Source organism: Anarhichas minor, unplaced genomic scaffold, assembly GCF_050575085.1.
Source record: "Anarhichas minor isolate MPS153535 unplaced genomic scaffold, ASM5057508v1 ptg000014l, whole genome shotgun sequence".
Classification (NCBI taxonomy): domain Eukaryota; kingdom Metazoa; phylum Chordata; class Actinopteri; order Perciformes; family Anarhichadidae; genus Anarhichas; species Anarhichas minor.
Window position 1 is genome coordinate 12,304,996 of NW_027466460.1, and position 25,234 is coordinate 12,330,229.

A 25,234-nucleotide genomic window follows, 5' to 3' on the forward strand; every position below is an offset into this window, starting at 1 on the left:
TGTAACCGTTTTACGAAGTCCAGTTCTACATTGTTCAGTTTGACTTTTTCCCTCTCGTTAGATAAAATGTCTCCACTTTCTCTTCTCACCCTGGAGGTTTAGTTTAGACATGGCCGTTAGTTTTAGCCGACTGTGCACTCGAAGGATAACACTTCTTACCTCATCCGTTAGCTTCAGCCGACAAAGATGCATGAAACACTGCACGCAGAACAGAATATTCAGGTGTTACAGTAGAGTTGCTGCAGGATTGACTAGATTTGATTAAACTCCTATTTCTCAGTGATCAACGGTAACCAGGAGATAAATTAAGGTCTTAATTGCGAAGATGTGTGGTATAGTTGTCTCACCTAATTGCAGCTTGTTATTTCCATCAGGTGGAGAGAAAAGCCTCATGCTGTTAGTGTTGAACTGTACGAATAATGGTGTTTGCATGTAATTGAAAGAGTAAATGATGCATTAGTAATGATGCACTCTGAGACATTAACTACGCTACGTGAGACTTGACATTTTAAATCTGATCTTTTTTCTTCTCCAGACCGTAAAACAACCGCTTTAACACAATCTGAGTGTACTTTCCCTCCTGCCAGCCAGATGTCAAAGAGTCTTTAACAGCTGCTTTTATATATACATTCATTTAAAACCCACTAATTCACGACATAGACTGTATTGAACAATTGCAGCCTGATGACCAGGATCACGCTGTTGAGTTTTATCAGAAAAGAGTCTGACTTACTCGTGATGACAGGTCACACATTCTCTGACGGGAACACAGAGGAAAGTATGTTGAGTTTAGGTTTGAATGGGTCAGACGCATGTCATCTGTGAGTGCAGCCATGATGTATGATTGACTCACTCACAAACTAAATTGTTCAATCTGGATAAGTACAGTATATTTATCCAGAAAACACGTCAAGGAACTGATTTTTTTGTCGCCAGAAATCCCAAATATTTTTTTGTAAATTAAATTTGACAAACAATCACTTTAATACTTAAGTATTTTTGAGTTTTTTGAGTTTGACAGGGAGTGCAGCGTCACTGTAGATCAAAATGTTTAAGTGCATTGCTCATGTTACACCAGCAGAGGGACACATGTGCCTTTCTTGTAAAGCGTGAAAGTATGGAGGAGGAGATGGACAAACAGTGGGTTTAACTGTTTAATCTATTGTTTACATAAATTCAATTTAATTATTGTAAGAGGCATAAAGTAAAAGTTTTGCGATTATGTAAGCATGCATGTGTAGTTGTGCTTATCGTCATCTATCTGTTGTGCTCATTAACAAGCAATCTGCCCTCGGGGCTCTGCAGCAAAAGAGAAAACACATCCTGCAGAGCCGATTAGATGCCAGACATCACAAAGTTGATTCCACTGTCGGTGTGAACTAAAACAGAAGTGGTTTAATGACGTGACGGCCTGCCGTCCAGTGATGTGTCAGGGCCAAATCATCAGCTAATGAACCCCTAGTTGTTTATACTTCACTGTATGATTCAAACGTTTGGTTAGCTCCCACCCTCTGTGTGCGTGTGTGTGTGTGTGTGTGTGTGTGTATCTCAGGGCCAGAAACCGAAGGAGTACTTTGGCTCATTATTAAATATCAGAGTTCAGACGTAGGTCCAATCAAAACAGCCTTAGGGGAAACATCAGCTTAACTGAGTCATGAGACCAGATTCTCTCGCACACATGCAGGCGTGTACACACTCAGACCCTCTCTCTCTCACACACACACACATTCACACACGCATTGCTATACAGATAAGGAAGGTATAGTGTGCTGGCACTCAAGTGTATACTGGACTAGTCAACATGCATTTCTTATTTCAGTTATACCTCTAACGTCTATTAATCCTCTGCAATAATATTAATACAGACTTCAAATACAGAAAGGCTACATCTGAATGTGTGTGGGCTTGCTGACTAAGCAACCGGCTTCGGCTAGTATTACAGTGAGGTCTTGCGTAATAGTCGGTAGATCATTGCCAAGTGATTGCCACAATGGCGTTGCTAGATGTTTCAAATTTGGGTTTTGCTCGGTGGTCGTTCAGTGTCGCGGCATTATATACAAGGTTGTTTGTGGTGGTTTGTTGTGTGTTTAAAGGTGGCTGCTAGGGGATTTCTATGGTTTTTGGGGTGGTTGCAGGTGTGCTCATAAGAAGTTAATGCGTTTGTTTTTCAAGTTTTCTGTGTGTGAACAATGGAGCTTTAAGTCCAAAGACATGGTTTTGTTAAGGGCCATATATTAAATTGAACACTCACACACTTATAGGCCACACAACACACACACACACATAGTGCGGTGCAACTTGAGGACAAAATGTCCCGGGTCTCTCTGCCTCTATAAACGGCTTCCTCATGTTTCAGAGACCACTGGGGATATATTTTTCTGCTCCCTGCTTTCCCCCTCTCATCTCCTTTGTAGGATACCGCGGGAGGCTGGTTTGGGTTTCTCTGATCTGTGTGGGTGTGTGGGTGGGTGTGTGGGTGTAGAGGGAGGGAGGGGGAGACTGAAACAGGCGGAGGGATGTCGTTCTTTACAGTCTCTCCATTTTGGGATCAGGACAGGAAGTGGGCTCAACAGAGGAAACATGACCTCTCTCCCTCCTCCCTCCCTCTATCCTCTTACTTTTTTCTTGTATTCTCTCTTCCTCCCTTTGTCCGTCCCTCCCCCAGTCCGTGCCTTCCCACTCACAGGGTCATTTCTGCCTTTTTTTGGTTCCAGAGATCCCGTACACGCTGTCGCTTGCGTGTAGACCTTGATTTGCATTCTACTCGCTTCCTGTGTACGTAAATCTATGCTAACCAGTGATTTCGAAACTCTCTGGTCTAGTTGTTTCTGGGCTCCCTCCCTCTCTCTTGAGACGTGCAGTCTGTTATGTATCAGAGCTCCTCTGATTAAAAGCCAAAGCAAAGGTCAGACTCTGCTGGGTAACAGCGATACTGCCAGACTTCAGCTTTGCTGTTGTGCCCAGCGGTGTGATAGCTCGAGCTGATGAGCATCATATTACATTATGTGGAATGAAAGCCAATACGGTTAGCCTGCAGGCTTTACATCAGGACTCATCAGCTCTCTGCTTTCTGGCTTTGCAAAGAGGGCTTCTCATGTTCATAAAACTGCCCCGGGACATTAGAAAAACATACTTGAATTTATTGAATTTAACTCAAAACATTTTTTTATTTTGTATTAATCCTCTGCTTTCTCCCTCCGCTCTTCTAATCTTTCAACCACTTTCCAACACAGAAAGTTTTGACCTCTTGCTTTGCCGTATACACACTCAAACACACGCAGACGCCCACACACTGAGAAAATAAAGAAACAGCATGTCAGCAAACGGCAGTGTATTTCACCACAGAGCACAAAGCCAAGGCACTGGGAAACAAAACAAAAACAAAAAAAAACCAACAAAAGCAGAAGACCTCCCTCTTCTCATTCTGCTCGCCTTTTAACAGTCTGCCGTTCATCTTGTTTGTTTCATGTTCCCCAGACGTTTTCCTTTCTGGTTGTTTTCTCTCGGACGCATCCAGTGCAATGACGACACTTACAAAAAACAAAACAAAAAAACTTGCGTGAGTGGTAAAGGTAGGTTAGTTAACGACAAATGTTACAGCAACGTTACAGTTACAGTGATACTGTTAGACAGAGTGGTGTTTGTATTGTCCGGTTACCACCTTACACACAGTTTCAGTCAAATACTTACAGTATTCTATGTACAAGATGTATGAACATGCACAAAAAGGGCCTTAAGTCACTATGCAAACGCACACAAATACATACAAATTACAGTTTAATACAGTATTATAATAATAAGGCGTGTGGAAGTGCTCATGATCCGCCTCATTCCCCTCGAGGCCATTTGGGCTTAATACTCAGTGTGGGAGGAGCAGCCCAGCTGTGTCCTACTGCTGCGTACCAAATCATGCAAATGTTGGCAATCAAACATTTTCTTTTCGTCAATTCTCCGCTTGACAACATGTAAACTGATTGGAAGGATATGGGTTGAAAGGATTTTGGAGATGCATGTTTCTGTGGTTGGCTGGCAGGTATTCAATAAAATCATATAACAGGACATCTGAGACAGAGTTCTGATCAACAGTTTAACCACCAAACTGCAAGTAAACATAGCAACAGGACTATTTCTTCATGCTACATTACCAGCTGACTGTCACTGGTGAAATAGGGCTGCACCTAGTGATTACTTTCATTACTTATTAATCTCTTGGTTATTGTTTTTAGGCCAAAAGCTGTGGACACGCAACATCAAGACACACACAGAGTAGCCACTTTATTAGGTACACCTTTCTAATTCTTGGTAGGACCCAGAACAGCCTGAATTCTTTGAGGCATGCACTCAACAAGGTGCTGGAGACAATGTACCTGATAAAGTGGCCACTGAGTGTGTTATCAGTCGATATGAAGAGTGTTTTGGGGAACGTTTATAGTCGTGCTTCTGGTCTCAACCAACTCTTGAGGAACATATCTGCCTCTTTAGCTGCTAGATGCTCCACTGTGTTGGACAGGAAGTGTGAAGTGGATTTGAGGGAACTAAGTTGCCGGCTGTAAAACCAAAACATTGAGCTGAAAGACGCTAAAACGTTCTATAAAGTTCAGGGCGATAATTCCCTGTGGGTTCATCGCTAACGACGACCCCTTTCACATTAAACAGTCTTTTTTTTTTCTTTCATTGTTGAACAGCGTCAGAAAATAGTAAACACTATTTCCGACAGCCAACGTCTTTAAATGACTTGCTTCGCCCAACAAAACAGTCCAAAATTCAAACACAATGATATAACACAGGAAAAAACAGCAAACTGTTGCATTTGAGAAGCTGGAACCAGCATGTTTGCTTGATAAATGACAATCAATTGATGATCAAAAATGTTGCTGACTGACTAATTGATTAATCAAGTAGCTGTTGCAGCACTAGACCGAAACATACAAATGTTATAAAACCGTTTTTGTCCTACGGTAACTCGAAGGTGTATAGAAAGTACCAGACTCGGTGCAGGAAAGAAAGTGATTGTGTATCATCTGCGTAAGTGTTTTTGTTCAATCTGGTGTGTTTGACTTGTTTTGTGCTAATCTTCTCGGCACAATTCCCACCGTGACGGCTAGAGAAGTCCAAAATGGCCGCCCGCAACATGGTAACTAGGTCATTTACAGTTCAACCCTGTCACTCTCTGCTCTTCCCTTCACGTTTACAGAACAAAAAAACTATTAGTGTAGCCACATACCAGAGCCTTCTTGTAAAGGGGATGCTTATCATATACCTCAAGTTAAGTCTAGGCTGTTGTGGTACTTTTACTGGGATGTTAGCGGGAAATAGAAGAAAGGCAGTGGGATAGAGATGGGCCATAATTCAGGCAAGACCAGGAGCTGTGTGTTTCTGTGTTTCTTCAAACTAAGGAGAGTCTCTAATTTGACCGTCTCCCGTTTCTGCTGGAGAGGGAGGAGACGAACAGTCCGTCTATTGTGCCGCAGAGGAGAGTTGTAGGATTAGACTTGCTATCTGCAGCTGTTCGTCTCTTGTACGATGGCGGGAGTAATAAACACAAGAGGTAAAAGATAGGCAGCCCAGGAGAAAACAGGGAGCATGAGAGAGAGAGAGAGAGACTCATCTTTTTTTCCTCTGTTAAAGTTCACTGACAGGAACACTTGTGCTTATCACATAACACAGCATATGACCAGTATGAGGCCAAACCCTCACCCCGCTCCCTCTGTCACGTGGACACTAGGACAAGGCATTCTTCAGCACGCTCTTAACTTCCCTAAATCCTTCCTGCCTCCTGCTCTTTGCTCACACAGCTTGATCCTGCCTCTCCTCACCCGGCAGCAGTCTGACTTTTATGTTTAGTGACAGGGTTGTCAATAGTCATATAGAAAAAAAACACTTTCAGTGCTCATGTCATGTAGTTGGTGCTTTTCTCTATTTGTCTCTTCTTTTGTTAAAAACATTTTCTAACCTGTATATGAAGGCGAGAACACCACGGCTACAAGGAGGTGACTGTCTTTCCAGCACACACACACACACACACACACACACACACACACACACACACACACACACACACACACACACACACACACACACACACACACACACATTCATACAGGTTATATTCAGGGTCTTGTCCTCTACGACCCTCACAGTTTCCACAGGGGCCAACAGGTCCAGAGTCACATCGAGGCTCCACAGGGGCTCCACAGGTTCAGAGTTCAGTTAAATCCACCGACTCCTCCACAGGTCAGTGTTAATTATGCGCTTGTGGGGCTGCTGCGTCCTCCGGGCCCGGATTCACGGCTGGTTTCACAGTTTACAGTCAAGAGAAGCCGTCGTCTGCAGCCCGAAGGTCACTGCAGCATGATATCTTTTAGGTTTTCCTGCAGGATGGTGTCCTTGACGGCGTGAAAGACAAAGCGGATATTTTCTGTGTCCACCGCAGTGGTGAAGTGGTGGAAGAGCGGCTTCCCCCGGTTTCTCCTCTTGCGGCTAAACGACTGCACCAGGAACGCCTGGAAGGAGCAGAGCAGGGAGACTTTAGCAACCGGAGAGAGAGTCGATCTCTCTGCAGGGTTACCAGGTTTCTAATCTGCTTTTTACCATTTGCACTGAAAACAAAAGCCAATGCGCTGTCTTCTTGTCTCCTCTCACTGCACCGTCACCCCCTCACAGACACACTCCCCTAATATTTTAGTCATGAGGCCTTGTATCGGGTTACTACTACATTAAAAACCAAAAAAGAAGTGAATCCCAAGCTATGGAATGACCTGCTGCGTGAATGCTGCAATCCAACACATCGTGACCCAACATCCTCACTTCGTTTCATCGACCTTAAAAAAAGGTAAGTCTCATCAGAGGAGGTGATATTCCAAAATATCTTGCAAACTGAGTGAGTGAGTTTGAGAGTGAAACTCCACAGGGCTTGATTAACTCCATGGTGTGGCACCTTTCTCTACTTTTCAACTGATTTGTATTTTTGCGGTTGAGCACCCAATTGGAACGCACACTTGCTGCCTTTGTTTGGATTACTGTGATTTCTTGCGTGCACGTAAACGCACCGATGAACGAGAGCCCGTGTTTGTGTGTAATGTGTACACGCTCATTTCCGTAATGTATGTGTGTGAGTGCATGGAAGCACACCTGGATCATAAACCTATAGGAGGAAAATAAGAAGCAGCGGCAAAATAACTATCAGCAGAAATGAGTTTGGTGCCTCGTAATGTTTGACAACATTAAAAACCTGTGTTTTCAGTGTGTGTGTGTGTGTGTGTTTACCTGTACATCCTCTAGCCTGCGTGGGTCCCCTCTGAACTCGGGGAAGTTCTTGCGGATGTCCACTGTGCAGATCTTTTCCACCAGCAGGTCTGTTTTGTTGAGGAAGAGGATGATGGACACGTTGAGAAAGAGCTTGTTGTTGACGATCGTCTCAAAGATATTCATGCTCTCCACCAAACGGTTTGTCCTTCGATCCTCCATCAAGACCTGGAACCGGACGGACGTACACACACACACGCACACAATTATCCTTTGTTTTTTTTCAGGCTTTATCTGAGCACCAATTAAGGATTCAGTCGTCATCATATGACCGTTGACGTGAACCGGAGCCACGACTGAGGGAACAATCAAGTTCCCTCAGCCAACCACAAAGAGAGCTTTGTGTAAATCTCGAATGCTGTCTCTCTGATGCTTCTTGTCCAATTTGTAATTGTTAAAGTCAAGAGAATATTGATCAGACTGTCTGAGTAACTTCATACAGACGTCGGCGTTACCTGATCGGAAATGTGCTTGAAAGTTACCTGATCGTACTCTGACGATGACACCATGAAGAGTATCGATGTGATCCCGTCGAAACACTGAAACCACTTCTGCCTCTGGGACCGCTGCCCCCCGACGTCCACCATCTTGAAAGGGATCTTCTTGATGACAAAGTCGTGCTCGACGATGCCTTTCGTCGCCTTCCTCGCAAACAGAATGTCCTGCTTGCTTGGGATGAAGTTCTGACAAAGAGGAGACAAAACATTTTGTTAGACGCCGCAAGAGGTGAAGAAATTCAAAGAGATTTATCGAGTCACTGTGACTCACCAGTTGACCAATCCGATCCAAGTTATCCAGGAAGTATTTGACCGACTCGCTCTGCAGGCAGGAAGAAGAGAAAATTCATTACAGAATACAAAAATGAAACTCATCACAGGTGTAAAACAACCCGTCCGGGTCAAATTGAACCATGGTGCGGTTTGTTTCCAGTGTGAAGCATTTTGTTGGATGGGTCTGACTAATCATAGGAAGTGCTGGCAGGCCAATCAATGTCTAGTACAGGGAGATGCAGCTCATGTAGGTGATGACAACATTAAGTCATGTGATACCAGATTAAATGAGGGCTATAATCTAACAAAACATCAGCCTTTGATCGGACTTTCAGATGTAAAAAGTACCCTTGTCATCAACCCAACTAAAAAGAACCAAATGATCAAATTAAAGCACTGAAACCTAATAGTAGAACATTGTATTTATTGTATTTCTTTTTCATTTGATTCACATTTCATGGAAGCAGTCGTACTGTGGTTATTGATTTAATAATACATCAATCCATTGCGTCTTCCCAATCAGATAAAAAGGACAGAATGCACGTCACCAACCATAATCACATCAGTCTCATTATGATTTAACTTGCACACTCTGCTACTTGTAAAGCTACTTTCATGGACGGCATCCACTCACAGCACAGCATTGTGAAGCGAAGTGATTCAAGTGACATAACCGATCATTGTGTTTATGTGACCCATAGTTTTTATTGTGTTGTCTCATAATCACAAAGAGTGTGCTTGTTAGCATTGCCACAGAAACAGACAGGATTCTCCGAAGTCCTGTAATCTGACATGAGAGCCGCACTAATCAATAGTCCTACATTAACTATGGGGTGATTTAAAAGGAGCTTCTTGGAGTTACAAACCTGCACCTGACTCCTCTCAGACCTACAGAGCATGTAACTGTCTTCGAGAGAATTATTTGTTTTTTCTGGCCCACTAACTCTACTAGCTTATTCTCTTTCGAACTTTTAGAGAAGCCCAGAGAAATCTTTTCTCTGCTGATACCGATTGCTGATCGTCAACGGAAAATCATCTCAACGACCCAGAAGTCAAACCGTCAAAAGTTCTAAATGTTATTATAGTTATGGTCATCTATAGTTGTTACTTGCATAAAAACACAGAATTTAAACTATTACGAAATATAAGATTGTATTATTACACCATTCGATACACCACTATCCAACATCCAACTCTATAACTATTTCATGTCTTGAAAATCAGAAACTCGCACTTGTTGAACAAGAAGTGTGCAACACTACTGGACGAGAAAGTAGAGCATGATTTAAGTTGCGCCACAAGGCAGCCACTGAAAATAAGTTTTTGTGACTTTACGAGAACTTTACTTCATGACGAAGACGGTTCTGATTTCTGTCATTAAACATGTTCACAACAACAACACACCAGAGATTACGTAATCATTTCTAAATTAGATTTTTTGCATGTCATTTTTGAATACACGCTGTAAAACTTAGATTTTTCATGCAGCAGTTGTGCTGAAAATCAATTAGCAGATTCTGGAAACTTGACACGTGTAATCGCATCACAGTGAACATAGAGTCTGCATTCATTTCTACAACTGCTTCGCTGTTGACCGGTAATGTGGTTTATCATCAGTCTGATCTCCCCTCTAATGGATTACAAGGCGGCTAATTGATTTTCGTACTGTTTTGGAAATGAATGGAAACCAGTGGGCGCCTGAAACGAACAGCAAAGGTGCACTCGGTTTTCTGAAGCACAGCAGCATGATTAGCAAAATGGTGTTCATGTTCATTTGTAGTGAATGTGCTGAAACTGAAGCTTAATTCTTCTTTACACATGTGATTTCTGACAAGAGTTAAAACCTGAATCTCTCTCTTAAACACACACACACACACACACACACACATTCAACAGGAAACAGCTGTGTGTGTGAAAACAGTGGGGAGAGACATGGGGGAGGGAGGGATTAGCGAGTCAGACAGAACCCAGTTACAAAGTCTTTTTAGCACACACACACACACACACACACACACACACACACACACACACACACACACACACACACACACACACACAAACACACACTTGAGCCTCACTACAGTTGATCAGTATTCCCCTTTAAACCAAAAACTTTGTCGATTTTTCGGTTCCCGTCACACTGATCCAACAGAATCGGTGAAAACTCAGTTAAATCCATCTCTGTCGGTCCCTGACATGCCGCGTAACAACCAGGAAACGCGACCCCCGTGCGGGTGAGATGTGACCCTGTGACCCCTCGCCGCTGACCTACAGTGTCACAGCAATAGGAAACACAAAGCCGAGGGACTCTGATTGGTTCAGCTGGACGTGAACAGGAGGAGGGGCTGGTCGGAGGGAAAAGCAGGGAGAGGGGAATTCCCAGAGATGAAGGGATACGCAAACACAGACAAGAGACATAGACACACACACACACACACACACACACACACACACACACACACACACACACACATATATACACACAAACACACAGATCATTTCCACAGATGCTTTTACTGCCATCAGCAGAAATGAAACATCAAACTAAATATCAAAATTAATGAATTTTATGAGGCCATGGATGAGTTTTAGTCCCTTGTAATGCAGATCTATAACTTGTAAAACTGTGTGTGTGTGTGTGTGTGTGTGTGTGTGATTGAGTAAGGCTGGAGGAATGTCTCCATTCATGGTGTGTATGGGCAGATTAGGGGCTTTATTATAGCAAAGACCTGAATAAGCTCACATTGTGTGTGTGGCCACAGGTATATGTGTGCCACTCGTGTGTGTGACTGGGTGTGCCACGACTGTTTGACTGCTGCAGTCGTTTCACTTCAAACTCTGATGTATTTTATTCATTAACTCACTGAATATAGAAAGTAAACATCTCTGGCTGTAACTATCAACTCTTTCATATTGTCGATGAATCTGTTGGTTGTATCTCATTCATCATTTAGTCTATGAACTTTTCATCCCTAAAATGGCTGAAAAAAACGTCATTAAATGCTATAAAAACTCAATACCTTGATTGAATAATCAATTAGTCAACTAATTGTTTCGGCACTATACTATTCATACATGTATGTGTATGTTGTATGTTAGCTGTAATTGTGCTATAAGTGTGAATAATAATTATATAATTGTACTTAATTGCTGTTGATTGGATAACTTGTTGTAGTTGCAACAATCATCCCGATCAGTAACGACAACATCGTACAAGTTAATTGCTGAAATCTGGGACAAAAGATGACTGAAAGAAGTCCGAACTGGTAAAGCAGGACCAGTCAAACATTCAGACCGGTTTTAAACAAACCTCCAGGTCAGTCAAAGTTATCTGGAAGAGAGAAAACGAAGGCGAACAGTAAAGTCACGACTAAAACTGTCTGTTGTAAACATCCATCGGTTTACAGACCGACTTCCTGGTTCAACTTTGACCGACTGGACTTTTAAAACTGCGTGTGTTTCTTGACCAGATGCACTTTGTTGTGCTGATGTGGATGATGCAAAAACTAATAAATCCCAAATTTATCCTTCAGTACATACGATATTTCACATGCAGTTGTTATGGGAACGTAAGCACACACTTGAGGATGCTCGGATAAGAACCGAGAGACGCGGAGAAATACTTTTCCACTCTGGGAACACTTGTAGATAAAGTTACAGACTGTAAATACAGAAGAGCCAATGTTAACTCATGAAGTGCAGCAGCAGAGACTTCCAGGATGAAATCTCATATCGTCGACCATATGGGGGTGAGTGTGTGTTTCAGCATTTATAGCCTCTTTACATCTTTATGGGGCTTTAAAGTCCCCTATACAGTATACGGTCTTTACTCATACCTCCTTTGTTCAGGACGCATGTGATGCTGAAGGCAACAGTTTACTCTCACAGCGTGATATACAGCCTTGTTTTCGTCAAGCAGCAGAGGTTTTGGTGTTTATGTCATATCTAACTGCGCGTTATCTGGGTGTGGTGGGATCCCGGAACGAGTAAACAAAATCCTTGCTTTCGGTTAGTTTTTTTTTCTTTCTCTCACTATCTCCACTTCTCCTCCAATGCTCTTCTCTACTCCCCGCTCCCTCTCTTTCTTCCTCTCACCACTCTCTCTCTCTCTCTCTCTTTTTGTTTCCTCCCTCTCAGCCGGTGGCTCAGCTCCAGCCCTGCCTGGGAAAAGCTGACTGTGGTATCCCCGGAAAACCTCTCGGAGAGCGGAGAGAAGGGGGGGGGAGGTGGAGAGCGTCTAACTCAGCACATTTACTCCACAGTAGACATTTTAGTTTTTATTTCTTTGAAAAGGATACGGCTGGTGTGTTCTATATTTCTCTTATTGTCAACTAATCCCACGAAAACACCAAAACCATCAATGCGTTAGCCAAAGTCTCAATACTTTCCAGTTGTCCGTGACAAACTGCGATGAAAGTTGACACATATCGAAAGAAACGTAAACACAGAAAGCAGTCGCTGGGTCAGCTGTCTGCTCATGCCGCTGTGCGTACGTTTCATTGATTGTGCGTGTGTGCACGCTGGAGGGGCCTTTTATTTTTTAGGCGGAACAGAACAGAGTGAAACACTAGTTGACGCTTCGCCGTGTTATTGAGCGCTGAAAAGAATTGGGACCAGCTCAACTCAGTTAGTAGCTTCATGTCACCGGCTTCCAGTGAAACTGACTTGCAGCCTGTTGTTGTGTCGCTCGAAGTGTGAACACAGCGTGAGTTTAATAGTTAAGAGTGAGACTCAGAATTCAGTGAGAGCAGAATTAGCATGACTAGCTAGTCAGTAACTACCTGCAACAAATAGCTTTTGTTTGAGTTCGGTTTGTTGGTTTGTTTGTCTGTTTGTCAGAAGGATTACGGAGAAAGCACTGGCCCGATTTCATAAACCTTGTCTGTTTGTTGTAGCTTGGGCCAAGAAAGAACCCATTAAAATCACGGGGCGGATGCTCACTTAATTATTCACGAATGGAAATGGCATTGGCAGAGCTCTGCGCTCTTCAAGAGCCTTACTAGTTTTAAAAATAGGACCCAGGTTGAAAAAGACAAAATGGAGAAACAATGGAGATCTATGGCACGGAGGAATAAGGCTTAAAACTTAACTTAAACTGCATTTCAAACTCCGTATACATACATTCCATACATTAAATTTGACGTCTGCATTAACCCATCTGAAGCATTTAGTGAGCTGGTATAAAGGAACTTGCGGTTCAGGGTCTCAAGGACACTTTTGGCACACAGACGGTAGGAGCCGGGGATCGAACCTCCAACCTTGTGGTTAAAGGGCCCTACCCATTGAGCCACGGCCGCCCCGGCTTTTCATACACACAGACAACACTTGTTCAGTTTCTTGTTGGTTTTTAGTCTTTCCATGGAATAAGTTGACAGAAAGAAAAAGAAAAAACATCACCACCCTTATCCTTTAAGCCAGGACAATGTCTGCGAGCCTGTGCCGCTGTACCGCACTAGCTTTATCATACAGCTACTCCTGATTAGACAAGGTCTGACCCAAAGCTGTGCACGGACATCTCACACACACACACACACACGCACACGCACAGTATGTTAAGTGAGAGGGAGACGGAAGTGGCTTCCTGGCTGACTCCAGATAGTTTTGCCACTGATAAATGTGTCACAGGGTGAAAGGTCAAACGCACAGCTCTGGACAGAAGGTAGAGCGGCTGTGTCACTTCCAGTGACGCAGAAAATAAACCAGCTGCAACATCCGATACAAACTGCACTGACAACAAGACCAGCGGGTGATGCAGAGACGCTGTGAGACGTTCGCCGTGCTGACACTGAATGATCATCCGTGACATTCTGTTGAAACGTTAAGTGTCATAAACGGTCTGTCTGGCCTTTCACGGCACATTTGTAGGCACTTAAACAGTTACTTGTAAAACTAAGTGGTTCTCCAGCTGTTTCTGCTGTTATGTTTCATAATCTTTAAACTACAGTAAGTGGCTGCTTTAAACAAGTTTGTTTGGTTACCGGCAGAGAAAGAGTTGGTGTAAAGCAGCGTTAGGTAATCTTAGTGTGCAGGAGAGTTTTATGGAGATGTTGAAGTGCCCTCTCTCATGCATGCTAAATCCCCTCTTTCACTGCCATTGGTGGTTATTTTTTGTAGTTTAATTGATTTTTTTTTCCACCCGCCCAAATTCAGCGAAAAACCCGCCATACTCTGCCTTTGATTGGCTAGTAGTCGTTGCCAGAATTTAAGTTTATTGCCTTCTTGTATAGCGCTCTCGTATCTAATTACAATGTCCTAATAATGGGAGGAAAATGTTTTTAGTTTTTTAAAATGCTGCTATATTTGTTGCCTATATGGATGGAATAAAATCACAGATATGTTGGAGGTTTGAATTTTGATGTGGTGTCATAATTAAACTAAATGTTAAACCTAATGGTGATATGGCACACTGATTAACAAGAACATTTTAAAAAGGCAGGAATATGTAACATATTTATATGAAATAATTAAGCATTTCAATATTTTATTTTTTTTGGTTTTTGGCCACTTGGCAGCAAGCTGTAAACTCAACATTGACACATGTGGAGTCGTGTTTCTGGCCAATATTCACTCATCTTTTAGTTAGTTTAGTCTGCTTTGACCTTATTTTCCATCTATTCCACACGATTAGTACGGTAAAAAGAGGATCAGTAACGTGTGCAACGCACTGGTTTTGATCAGTATGTGTTTAATATATTAGGGTTAAAAGGGAAAAAGAATAAGACTCTAATCTAAGAGCCGTTTGTTTCAGATTGTGTTCGGTGCAGCGTGGCAGATTAAAATCCACAGGGCTCCACTTCACCGGCTCCATTTCCAGTCAAGAGAAGAATAATTACGTCTTTGTAAAGTCTCCAAACACAAAAACATGAGCGTGGTAAGTTACGCAGGAAAACAATAAATACCTCCACAGGCTTCTCTCGGTGCAGTTCTCCTTCACTGTGACAGGTAAAAAAAACATTTCCAAAATCATCCAGTGACTTCCTCTGAAGTTGTGAGCATGTCACTTGTTATCAACTTTGTGACTCCTGGCTGTGGTAAGTCAGTTGCTGTGCAGATATCTGCCAGTCTAGACTGCTAAACCCACACAGTGCCAAGTTTTTATTAAAGATTATTCTTTCACAGCTCACAGCAGAGTGAGACAGAAGTGATGGAGAGGAATGATGGGTTACAAAGGTCCTGAGCTGTATTCAGTTCCACGATGTTATTTCATGTGCTTTAAGGACAATCGGTTGACTTTATTTACTTCTTTGGCACCACATTGACGCAGAAAAGGCAATATTACATTTTCAGCCTGAGAAACAAGTGGAGTCCTGATTAGTCATCCTGATATAGTTTTCTTTGGCTGCTGAGACACATTAAATGTGAAGCATCAGCCAGTGAGTAATCTATGACTGATCATGACTCCTGGTCAGTGAATGAACCGGAGGCTGGTTTATAATACAGACACAGACAGTCATGGAAGATTATTTTTAAATATTTCACCATCAATACATACGTTTGGGACTTTCTATGTAGATACGTCAGAGCCTCGGACTGCTGCACGAGTCATTTAAGCACTTGTCAAGGCTTTTAAAAGCGCAATAAGCATGATTTCTCTACTAAAAACGAAATGTATAGACTAATACAAAAACAATCCGCCTCAGTCATCACATATGACCCACTAGAAGTGTGTGGAAATGTCTGCAGACCCTTTGCCTGTATTCTCTTATTTTGTTGTGTTCGGGGCGTTTCTGGACGTCAACCTTTTATAAAGATTTAGCGACCAAGTGCCAGATTGTAAGAGGAAGCTACAAACATGGGGGACACAGCGCCGAAAAACACAAATACAGCCAGTCGGAACGACAACCGCGCAAAGCTCGTTCCAAAACGAGAGGGAATCACATCCCTTAGTGACTTTCTTACTAGATTTAGCAACTTTTGGAGCTAGTTCAGCTTTTATTGGAAAAGAGTTGGTGACACTGGACTGAATATGTGAATTTTGGTTGAATGTTTAAAACTTAAAGCACAACACATCTAAAATATTTTCCATTCGATGGAGTGGTGCATCAATGTCGACACTACATAGCCTCGACAAATCTACTCACCAGTTGGAACTCGGAACGTCGTGCGTAGGCCTCGTGTATGCCGGCGTCGGCCCACAGCGCGCTCAGTGCCATCACGTACAGCTGAAACTCACTCGGCTCGACCCCCGAGCCGCCCACGCGTCCCTCCCACGACATCACCAGCATGCCCTGCTTCTCGTTCTCGCAGCTCTGCCAGCTGATGCCCAGCTTGTCCCGAGCGTCCACCAGCACACGCATGCCCTGCAGAGACACACAATCAGTGCACATACATACATGTGGTGAAGTGGTGCAACGGCTGCTTTTTTTCTAATTCCAGCAATATTGTACAAATATTTCCTGACCACACGGAGGGGGAAAGAAAAAAAAACTAAAAACGTCATAATGCATGTGCTGCTTCCAGGGGAAAACTTTGACACAGTCTAGTGTTACTGGTAAACATGGAGTAACTTTAACCGTGCATGTGTCCAACACGCACAAACACGTGCATGTGTGGCTGCTGGTGGTTTTCTGTTCTGTGTGGGAGGTCTCCTGCTGAGTGATCAAACCAACCAACACACACACACACACACACACACACACACACACACACACACACACAAACACACACACACACAGACAGATATTCAATGTTTTCTCTCTGCTTCTCTTTTTCTCATATACACTTCCTTGTAAATACTTCCTTTTAATCATTCAAATTCAGCATCTCAATTTGTTTGCCAGCAAAGTTGGTCTATTTTGTGTGACCGTTTTTATTTGTAACTCATTACTTATAGCATTTTTAACATTGTTTATTAGTCAATTTTGCTGCTTGTTTATCTTTCTCTTTGCTTGCTTTTTTGTGGCCTAATAATTGACTCCGATGTGAAGCACATTCCACAGCATCTTAAAGTTCAGAGTCTGCTGTATTATTAAAGCCTGTTTGCTTGATTTATTGATTGAATCAACAGAGGACAGAGCAGCAAGCAGTATTATTGAACTACGACGCGTTTGAAAGGTCACAGTAGGTTAAGGGATGTGAGTATCTGTGTGTGTCGATGAGTCACCTTACCCTTGTGCAATAGCCAAGTCTAGTCAACTTTATTTGTACAGCTTAATCTCGCATTCAAAGAGGCTTTACAGGCCCACAACATGAACAGCCGCCAACACAGCTCAACCTCGTTTCTACAAAGACGAGGAAAATCCAGAAAAATCTGAAAGAAATCCTAGACAAGGAAGTTCAAAGAGATTCCCCCCTCTTAAGATAGATGTCTGTGCAACAGGAGGTGTGGGTGGAAAAAAAAAGCAAGTGCAGTAAAATAAAAGGAAGACGTGACAGTTTGTGAAATGCACGCAGCTTCTACAGTGTGTGTGTGTGGTGTGTGAGCTTGTCTGTGTGCAGTCTGACTGGGATTCTACTTTGTGACTAGCGGGTGTGTTATTAAATCTGATCCCTCATTCAGAACTTTTCTTTTCAGAATTGATGTTTTTTGTTTTTACGGTAGGAATGAGTAAGACTGACAGAACTGGTGTTTAACACAAAGGCACACATGTGACCGTAATCTGACCCACATGCCGATCAAACGGCAGCATGTTGGCAGTAAAAATACTGATGGAGAGTCACTGTGTGTGAGCTTTGAGTCACATCCACTCTTGATTATTGTCTATGTAATCATCTACCAACCTGAACCGTATCAATTTACTACTCTGTGTATTTGTAGCGTGACCCTCTATAGTCTTGTTTGTCTCACTTCCTGTATGAGCGCATGTTCCTCTGTGTTCCTGCTGGTCAGACAATCTGTTTGTCCTCCTTGTCTGTCTTTAACAAGTCAGTTAGTGTGTATCAATTCAGCCTGTCTGCATTTCTACACCAAATAGCAGAACAAGGGTTGAGCGCCTTCTCGGTAGCCGAGTGGTTACAGCGCATGCAAAGCTACGGCAACACACAGGGTTCAACTCTAGTCTAGCCCTTCTCTCTCTGTCGCACTCATTTCTACACCGTCAAATAAAAGTGTAAATGTGAATGTTGTGCTTTGCAGTGTAATCATCTGTCCAGCGCAAAGACACCGGGATATTTTCCATCCCTCCTATTTGTTTGTTGTTCAGGTTCATATGGTTCTTTGTCAGTTGAATCAACCTCTACATTTGTTTGTGATGTTGACAGGTTGGTCAAACTTTTTGCACCACAGTTTAACAACTTGATTTCTTTTTCCTTTTCCTTTAGGGTGGATGTTTTGCTGTTCGCTGTCCCTACTTTTTATTTGTTAAAGGCCGAGAATTGGTTGCCAATTTCTAAAAACAACCTGGCAACCCTTACTGTCGAGCCCTGTTAGCATTCTCAGTATGTAGCTTTACAGATAAATGGGCCGTACATACAGTAGATGCCTTAACCTTTATCCTGGTGGATTATTATCCAATTTCACAACTCCAGTATAGTTCACCATTATCATAGTTTACCACCGGTAATTAAACTTTTCCATCTGTTTTAAGGAGGACTTGGTGGTGACTTTATGAGCTGATAAGGACCAGATGAATGCTACATTTGTTTTGGTCTCTGAGGTCTTAGGTTTTCTCTGAGGACACACCCACGTTGACTGGGTCCTTTGAAAGACGGAGCCTCAGCCTGTAATAGGCGGGTTGTACTTCAAAAGAAGTGGTTTGTTGGAGTTGTTGTGTTTCAAATCAAAAGTTAATCGAGGGTGTTAATAAAGTGTTGCTATCCGAGCCAAGCGGCCACACTCGAAGGTCGTGAAAAGCCGTCCGTCATCGCGATTGGTTGTTCACATGAAAAGTGACAGAAATAGTTGTGCCAAGAATGAAAAAAGACAAAAGACGAGCTCCTGGTATTTGTCTTTTGTGTCACTGGCGCCAACCACATGGGGCTAGAAAAACATAAAAATCTGATCTCTGAACTGAAGACCTGTGTCCTCACAGGAGTGACGTTAGCAGTCGCCTACGGAGGCAGCTGGCTGGGACTGAAAAGCTCTGTTTCATTTATCACTATTGTGTAATTACAAAGTAGCTCCCTTCCTGCTTTCTGGATGTCCGCCCCATCAGCTGCACAACCCTCCTCCTTAAACATGGTGCCGGTGTTTCTCGCCCCCACAATCCCAGTAGACGTCAAAAACTGTCAAAATACAGCTAAAGGCAGATAACCAGCGCCTTTTCCCCCTGACCTGTAACAAACAAGCATTAAGTAGTAAATGATCTCTTCAATCCGTACAACTCAATCAGTACAAACTGTGCTGAGACCCACAGAACTCTATTTGAAATTCTTATCATGACCACAAAGTACAGATGCACCGCTCATCGTCCCGGATAATAACGTCAACCAGCCCAAAGTCAGTACAAACCATTAAAAGTTATAAATGTTATCCTTTTACTTTGTTATTGTCATCGTTTTAAACAAACAATTATGAGCAAATATCACTTTTATATTTGTAGCCCGATGAAACAAAAAATAAATATAAATTATCTCGCGAATAAAGAAAGTACCGTATGTGAAACCGTGGAATCTGAAGATTTCTTTTAACCTTAAGGCCAGTAGGCGATTTAAGGAAAGGGTGCCGTCCCCCTTCTTAAATTACCAAAAAGCAAAATTCCCCTAGTTAACCTGCCATCCCCCCCCTCTCAAACCCCTTGTAGCAGAGAGAGTGCAGCAACAGAGGGGCTGTTTAGTTGAATATGTTGGTCCTGTCGGTCTGACTCATTGATCATTTATCTGACTGAGGTTTGTGCAAGTTACAAAATACCACCAGCCTCACAGGTGGTGGCGAACGAAAACAATCGATCCGCCCCTCTTGTTAAAAATTAACTAATGGCTTGGGTTATCTCCCCTGATTGATTAGTGTTTGAAAGACTTGGTTCAGCAGTAATGATAGACAAACAATGACGATCAGAGATAAAACCTCCAAACCATCGTGTGCTCAATCTATATAAAGTGGATGAAAACTAACAAGTCTTTATTGTTGTTGTTGTTGTTCTGGTACAGCTTGGGAATTAGTGGCTATAAGGTTGTTCAGAAACCTACACTTTATGTTCAAGGCTTGACACAGTTCTTTAGTTTCACTTCGTGAGAAATAAATAAATCCACTTTGAGGATAAGAGCAGATTTATCCGTTAGCGGAGGTGTAATTACTGAGATTGAAGAAGCGGCACCAAACCTGGTCTACACCTCTATGTTACTTGTTTTTTTTTAAGCCTAATTGTGCAACACACCTGTGGGTTCTCTTTCAACTTCATCCCTCCTTAACTCCCCGCTTTGTTCTCTTTCTTTATCATTAGGTTCCCATGAAGGGAGGGGGGTCCTCTACACCCGGCAGGTGAGGCTGCGTGTTCAGGTAACATCCCACTTAATACACCAACACTTCTCAGCTTGTTTCAGCATTTACAAATGTCACATGAAGTATTTCTTAGCCGTTTCTAAGGGAATTTTGATACACCTTTTCATTATTGTCAGAGATTTTATAGTCCCAATAAGTATCAATTAGTCAAGAAAATGATTTACCAATTAATCATAATGGATATAATCATCTGATTGTTGTTTGCTGCTTTTCTCTCCCGGTTCCATTGTAATGTAAACTGAATACTTTGGGCTTTTGGCTTGGACAAAACAAGTAATTAGAAGATGTCACTTTCGACATCTGCCACCATTGACATTTTATAGACCACGTGATTAATGTGATTATTGGGAAATGAATAGAGAATAATCTTTGACGTAAATGGCTTGTCACCCTAATAGTATTGTTATGTCTTGTGGAGGGAATACATTGTTACTGGCAGGTTGGAAAAGACGCTCCCCTCATTGTCCAAAACATGCATTTCCAATCATGTGATTTCGTGTAATTTATGCCTCTCCTGCACCCTCCTACACATCAGGCATTGTGTGTTTTTCAGGAGGTTAAGTGGTGGTGAAATGTGTGTACGGGGGTGGGTGGGGGGGGGGGGGTCCTGTTGATGGCGTGGCCCGAGACAGCGCCGCCGCTGTATGCTGGTATTCAGGGGGAGGGAGGGTATTGTGTACTGCCTCGGCTGTGTAGAAGTGGAGGCCCTTATCATTCTTGTCTGGGCTGTGTGGCACTCAGGGCGGATGTGCTCATCCCTCAGGAATAGTCTGGCATTGTTAGCTGGTGAAGGAGGCCCAGCCATGACAGCAAACAAAGGGACAGCGCTTCAGGATAAAAATATGTAGTATGTCAACAAACCTCCCTCTGTGTTTGAGCGAGTATGTGTGTGTGTGTGAGGCTCCACTGTGGGGTGAACATGTCAATATTAGGGCTGTGATTAATAAGCAATATTTTCTTTACTACTAATTCATCTGGGGATTATTTTCTTGATTAATCAACAATTGTTTGGTCGATAAAATGTCATACAAAGGCAAAAATAACCATCAAAACTTCCCAGTTGATATCTGCTTGAGTCCAAAACTCAAATATGTTCAGTTTCCCATCAATAAAGATGAAGAAACACATCAAATCTCCACATTTGAGGAGATGGAACTATGATTTTTGGCATTGTTTCCTAAAAAAAACGACTTAAAACAAGGAATGAATCAATTAGTTGATTAATATTCTCACACATCCTTGAGTTTAACTGTAACTATTTAACCCGGTTTTACAGGTTTTATACATTCACGATAGAATAAAATATCAATTTAAAAGTGAAAAACTGAAAGACAGAAGCAGGAGTTTATAAGCCTGGTGGTTTAAACTTTGGACACAGTGCTGTTAGGTTTGCTTGAAGGCCCCAAGCTATCTATTTCCCATGAATCCTTGTTCTTACCTTCAGTATATTCTCATAGATAGTGTCCCGGAAGTCCAGAAGTGCTTTTTTATCAAACTCTTGCCCGTTAATGATGCGCATCTGTTTGAGGAATGTGGACTTTCCGCTCTCTCCGGCCCCGAGCAGGAGGATCTTCACCAGCCGACGGACGGCTCTCCTCTCCCGGGCGAGCATCGCGTCTATCTCCCGGCTCCTGCGCCGCGCCTCGCGCTCCTGCGCCGCGTCCCTCTCCCGGCTCCCCTCCTTGCTGCCGCCCGGGTCCCGGCTGGCCTCGGACGGGAGCAGGCAGCGGCTCAGGGTGCGGACAACTCCCGACATGGCGAGTCGTGGGGAAAAAGTTCACCGAAACTTCAGCGGGAAAATGTTCATTATAGGATGTGACTTCTGGGGTGGAAATGACCCAGTCTGGTTACATCCACTTGATAAATAATACGTCTGCAGCGGATAATGAAATAAATTCTACATTTAGAATGAAAGGGTGAAGCCGTTATCTAGTCTCTAACCAGCAGACAACCCGTGTCCATCTTGGGTAGACCGCGCCATCAACAAAAAAATCAATCTGGATAGAGAGGAAACAAAGCCGGAAAATGTTTAAAACACTGTTTTTAAAAAGTTTAAATGTTTGAGTCCGTCCTGGCCTGTAAACAAAGACGTAGGCTCGAGTGGATCAGTCGTCGGTCTGGCGATCCGAAGCCAAACAATAGTAAGAAGACGCACACGGGGACAGCCCATCCACAGTCTGCGCTCACTGCCAGCGGTTTGTGAACTTGGGCAGCGGAGTGAGAGCAGCTCCTCCGGGCGGCGGTGGGACCGTCAGCCTGGTGAGGAGGGCGCCGGTGCTCTACCGGGGACCACCGACAGGGGAGTGACAGCTCAGACAGCTCTGAAAGGTATCTCCATATCTGTCACTGGGATGAAGAACGACGACGACTGGCTGTCGTTACAATGATAATCTGAAAAATAATGACTTAGTATCGAACAATAATGACTTAGAATATCAAAATAATGATTAAGAATATGAAATTAAAGACTTAGTCTCTCAAAATTATTTTGATTTAGTGTCTCAAAATAATGACTTAGAATCTCACAATAATGGCTTAGAATGTCAAAATGATGACTTAGTTGCTCAAAATAATAAAGTGTGTTATCATTTTGACTTAGATCTTAAAATAGTGACCTGGCATCTCAAAATTATGATTTAGAATCTTAAAACAAGCACTTACTATCTCAAAATTATGAGAAACATTTTCAACATTTTGACTTTGTATCTCAATTTAATGACTTAGTATCAAACAATAATGACTTAGAATATCAAAATGATGACTTCGTTGCTCAAAATAATGACAAACTCATTCTCAACATTTTGACTTACTATCTCAAAAATAATGAAAAATGTTTTCAACATTTTAAATAATCTCAATATAATGAATTGGCATCTCAAAATAATGACTTAATATCTCATATAATGACGGCATCCCAAAATAATAATACAATTTTCTCAATATTTTGACTTAGTATCTCATTATTTTGAGACACTAACTCATTATTTTGTGATATTTTCTCCTTATAATTACTCACAGGGCCTTTTCTTTCAGCCCAGTGGCAGAAATGTTCTGCCATACAAGCCTCTTATCTGGGATTAGCAGCAAAAGGAGATATATAGCCTATAGTTAACCCTTTTCCCCCCAACATCCTCTAAGGAAGACAAATTGACAACTCTAGATCACCGAATGTTTGTTGAAATAAAAGGATTGCTTTGCAAGATTAAAGGTCCAGTGTGTAGGATTTGGCAGCATCTAGTGGCGAGGTGGCAGATTGCAAACAACTGAAACTTCTCCCGTGTGCCAAGAGTGTAGAACTATGGTGGCCAACGTGAAAAACATGAAAATGCCAATGGCCCTATCTAGAGCCAGTGTGTGGTTTGTCCTTCCTGGGCTACTGTAGAAACTTGCGAACCCTATGTAGATTTAAACGGCTCATTATGAAATAACGAAAACACAACGATTCGTATTTTCAAGTGACTATACCAATGAAAACATATATTATATTCAAAATCTGCCAATAGATTCCACTAAATACTAGTTGTATTTTACCACAACTGGAAACAGACCCACTGGATAAAAGACGTCACAAGTTCCTGAGCTGAAAGTCTGTTTCTCTCCAATCTGGTTCCTCCACCAACAAGTCTTTGCATCGTCACACTTTCTCTCTGTCAAACAGCCAGACAAGCCAAAGCATCCAGGCATGTACAAACTGGTTTGTGTCCCTGGGAAACATAAGCTTCTCACTCAGCCAATGCGACAGGAGACCCTCTTCTTGACAGCCTCCCCTGCCAGAGACACTAATCAGCCGCAGGATCCAGGCCGTTTTCAGGGCCAGTTTCCCTGCAAGAACAATCTGCCTCACAAACGCCAGTTGGGTCCGCAGACCTCGTGTACTCCAGCAGACTCCCTTCTGCCCACCAACTGTCTGCTGCTAAGATGGTGACTGTGAGCCAAAGGAAGTGGACCCAGCAGAAGCCGGCCAGCCGGATGAAGCAGCAGACATGGTACTGAGGGCCACCAGAGAGAATCCGTTTGGACGGGCTGAGGCTGAACTGACGTTCCTCTGACATCAAAGGAAATTGGTACATCTGTGTTATTAGTTTCTTTTTTTTTTGTCATTTTAATTTGAATTGGCATGGTCTCATCTAAACACTCTCAGCCTATACAACATGTTCTTCCACAAAATATCAACTCATTTCAAATTCAATCCTATATTTTTTTTTTTTCAGAGATGAGAAGGAATAAATTAAATCCCAAAATATGCTCAGTTGTTGCTAAAGCCAGGAAAGCAGATGCCATCAAAGAACGCAATCTCTGAATATCAATTATTCAACTAGCAAAAGTTACTGTCGTTGGGATTTTGGTGTAATATTGCAATGGATATGTTAAATATTCCAGCTTTGTAATTCATCACAACTGTTGTCATGATATTGTGATATTACATCCACAGCAGTAAAAAAAGAAGAAGAAAAAAAAGAAAACTATATGAATTGAAGGTTATTAAACCAGCAAATGCTTAAAATATTAAATTGATGACAAAGTATGAAAACGTATTCAATTCCCCAAACCAAAAGTGTATTAATAGCCAACTCTAAATAAATATGACATATTAATTACAAATAATTTCTGGAAAAGCTGTTACTGATATCAGATTTTACTTTAAGGAAAATACTAATTTAAATCTGTAAAATATTTTCTTCTTCAGAAAATGGAAACTTTTGTCAGACAAATAGGGAATGATGCCCCCAGCAGCTAAATGGAATCCAGCCATCACTTTGTAAACAATGTCTTCAGGTTA

At 42.4% G+C, this 25,234-nt stretch overlaps 1 protein-coding gene across 1 annotated transcript; it reads right to left on the reverse strand.

Annotated features, from left to right (window-relative positions):
• Positions 1–3,316: 3,316 nt before the first annotated feature.
• Positions 3,317–22,630, reverse strand: gna12a (guanine nucleotide binding protein (G protein) alpha 12a). The gene is made up of 6 exons (XM_076091531.1): positions 21,893–22,630; positions 16,157–16,375; positions 8,074–8,124; positions 7,788–7,988; positions 7,267–7,473; positions 3,317–6,503 (listed from the first exon to the last, which is right to left on the reverse strand). Exons 1-6 carry the CDS (start codon positions 22,208–22,210, stop codon positions 6,342–6,344), a joined length of 1,158 nt encoding a protein of 385 aa, XP_075947646.1. The 5' UTR covers positions 22,211–22,630; the 3' UTR covers positions 3,317–6,341.
• Between the last annotated feature and the right edge of the window lie 2,604 nt (positions 22,631–25,234).

Bases quoted from the DNA above. Each gene is read 5' to 3' on its own strand.
- gna12a (XM_076091531.1), bottom strand. From the start codon at position 22,210: ATGTCGGGAGTTGTCCGCACCCTGAGCCGCTGCCTGCTCCCGTCCGAG. The intron at 7,474-7,787 runs GTAACTTTCAAG...GTCCGGTTCCAG, and splicing joins CATCGTCAGAGTACGATCAG to GTCTTGATGGAGGATCGAAG. The intron at 6,504-7,266 runs GTAAACACACAC...TGCTCCTTCCAG, and splicing joins GCAGGCTAGAGGATGTACAG to GCGTTCCTGGTGCAGTCGTT.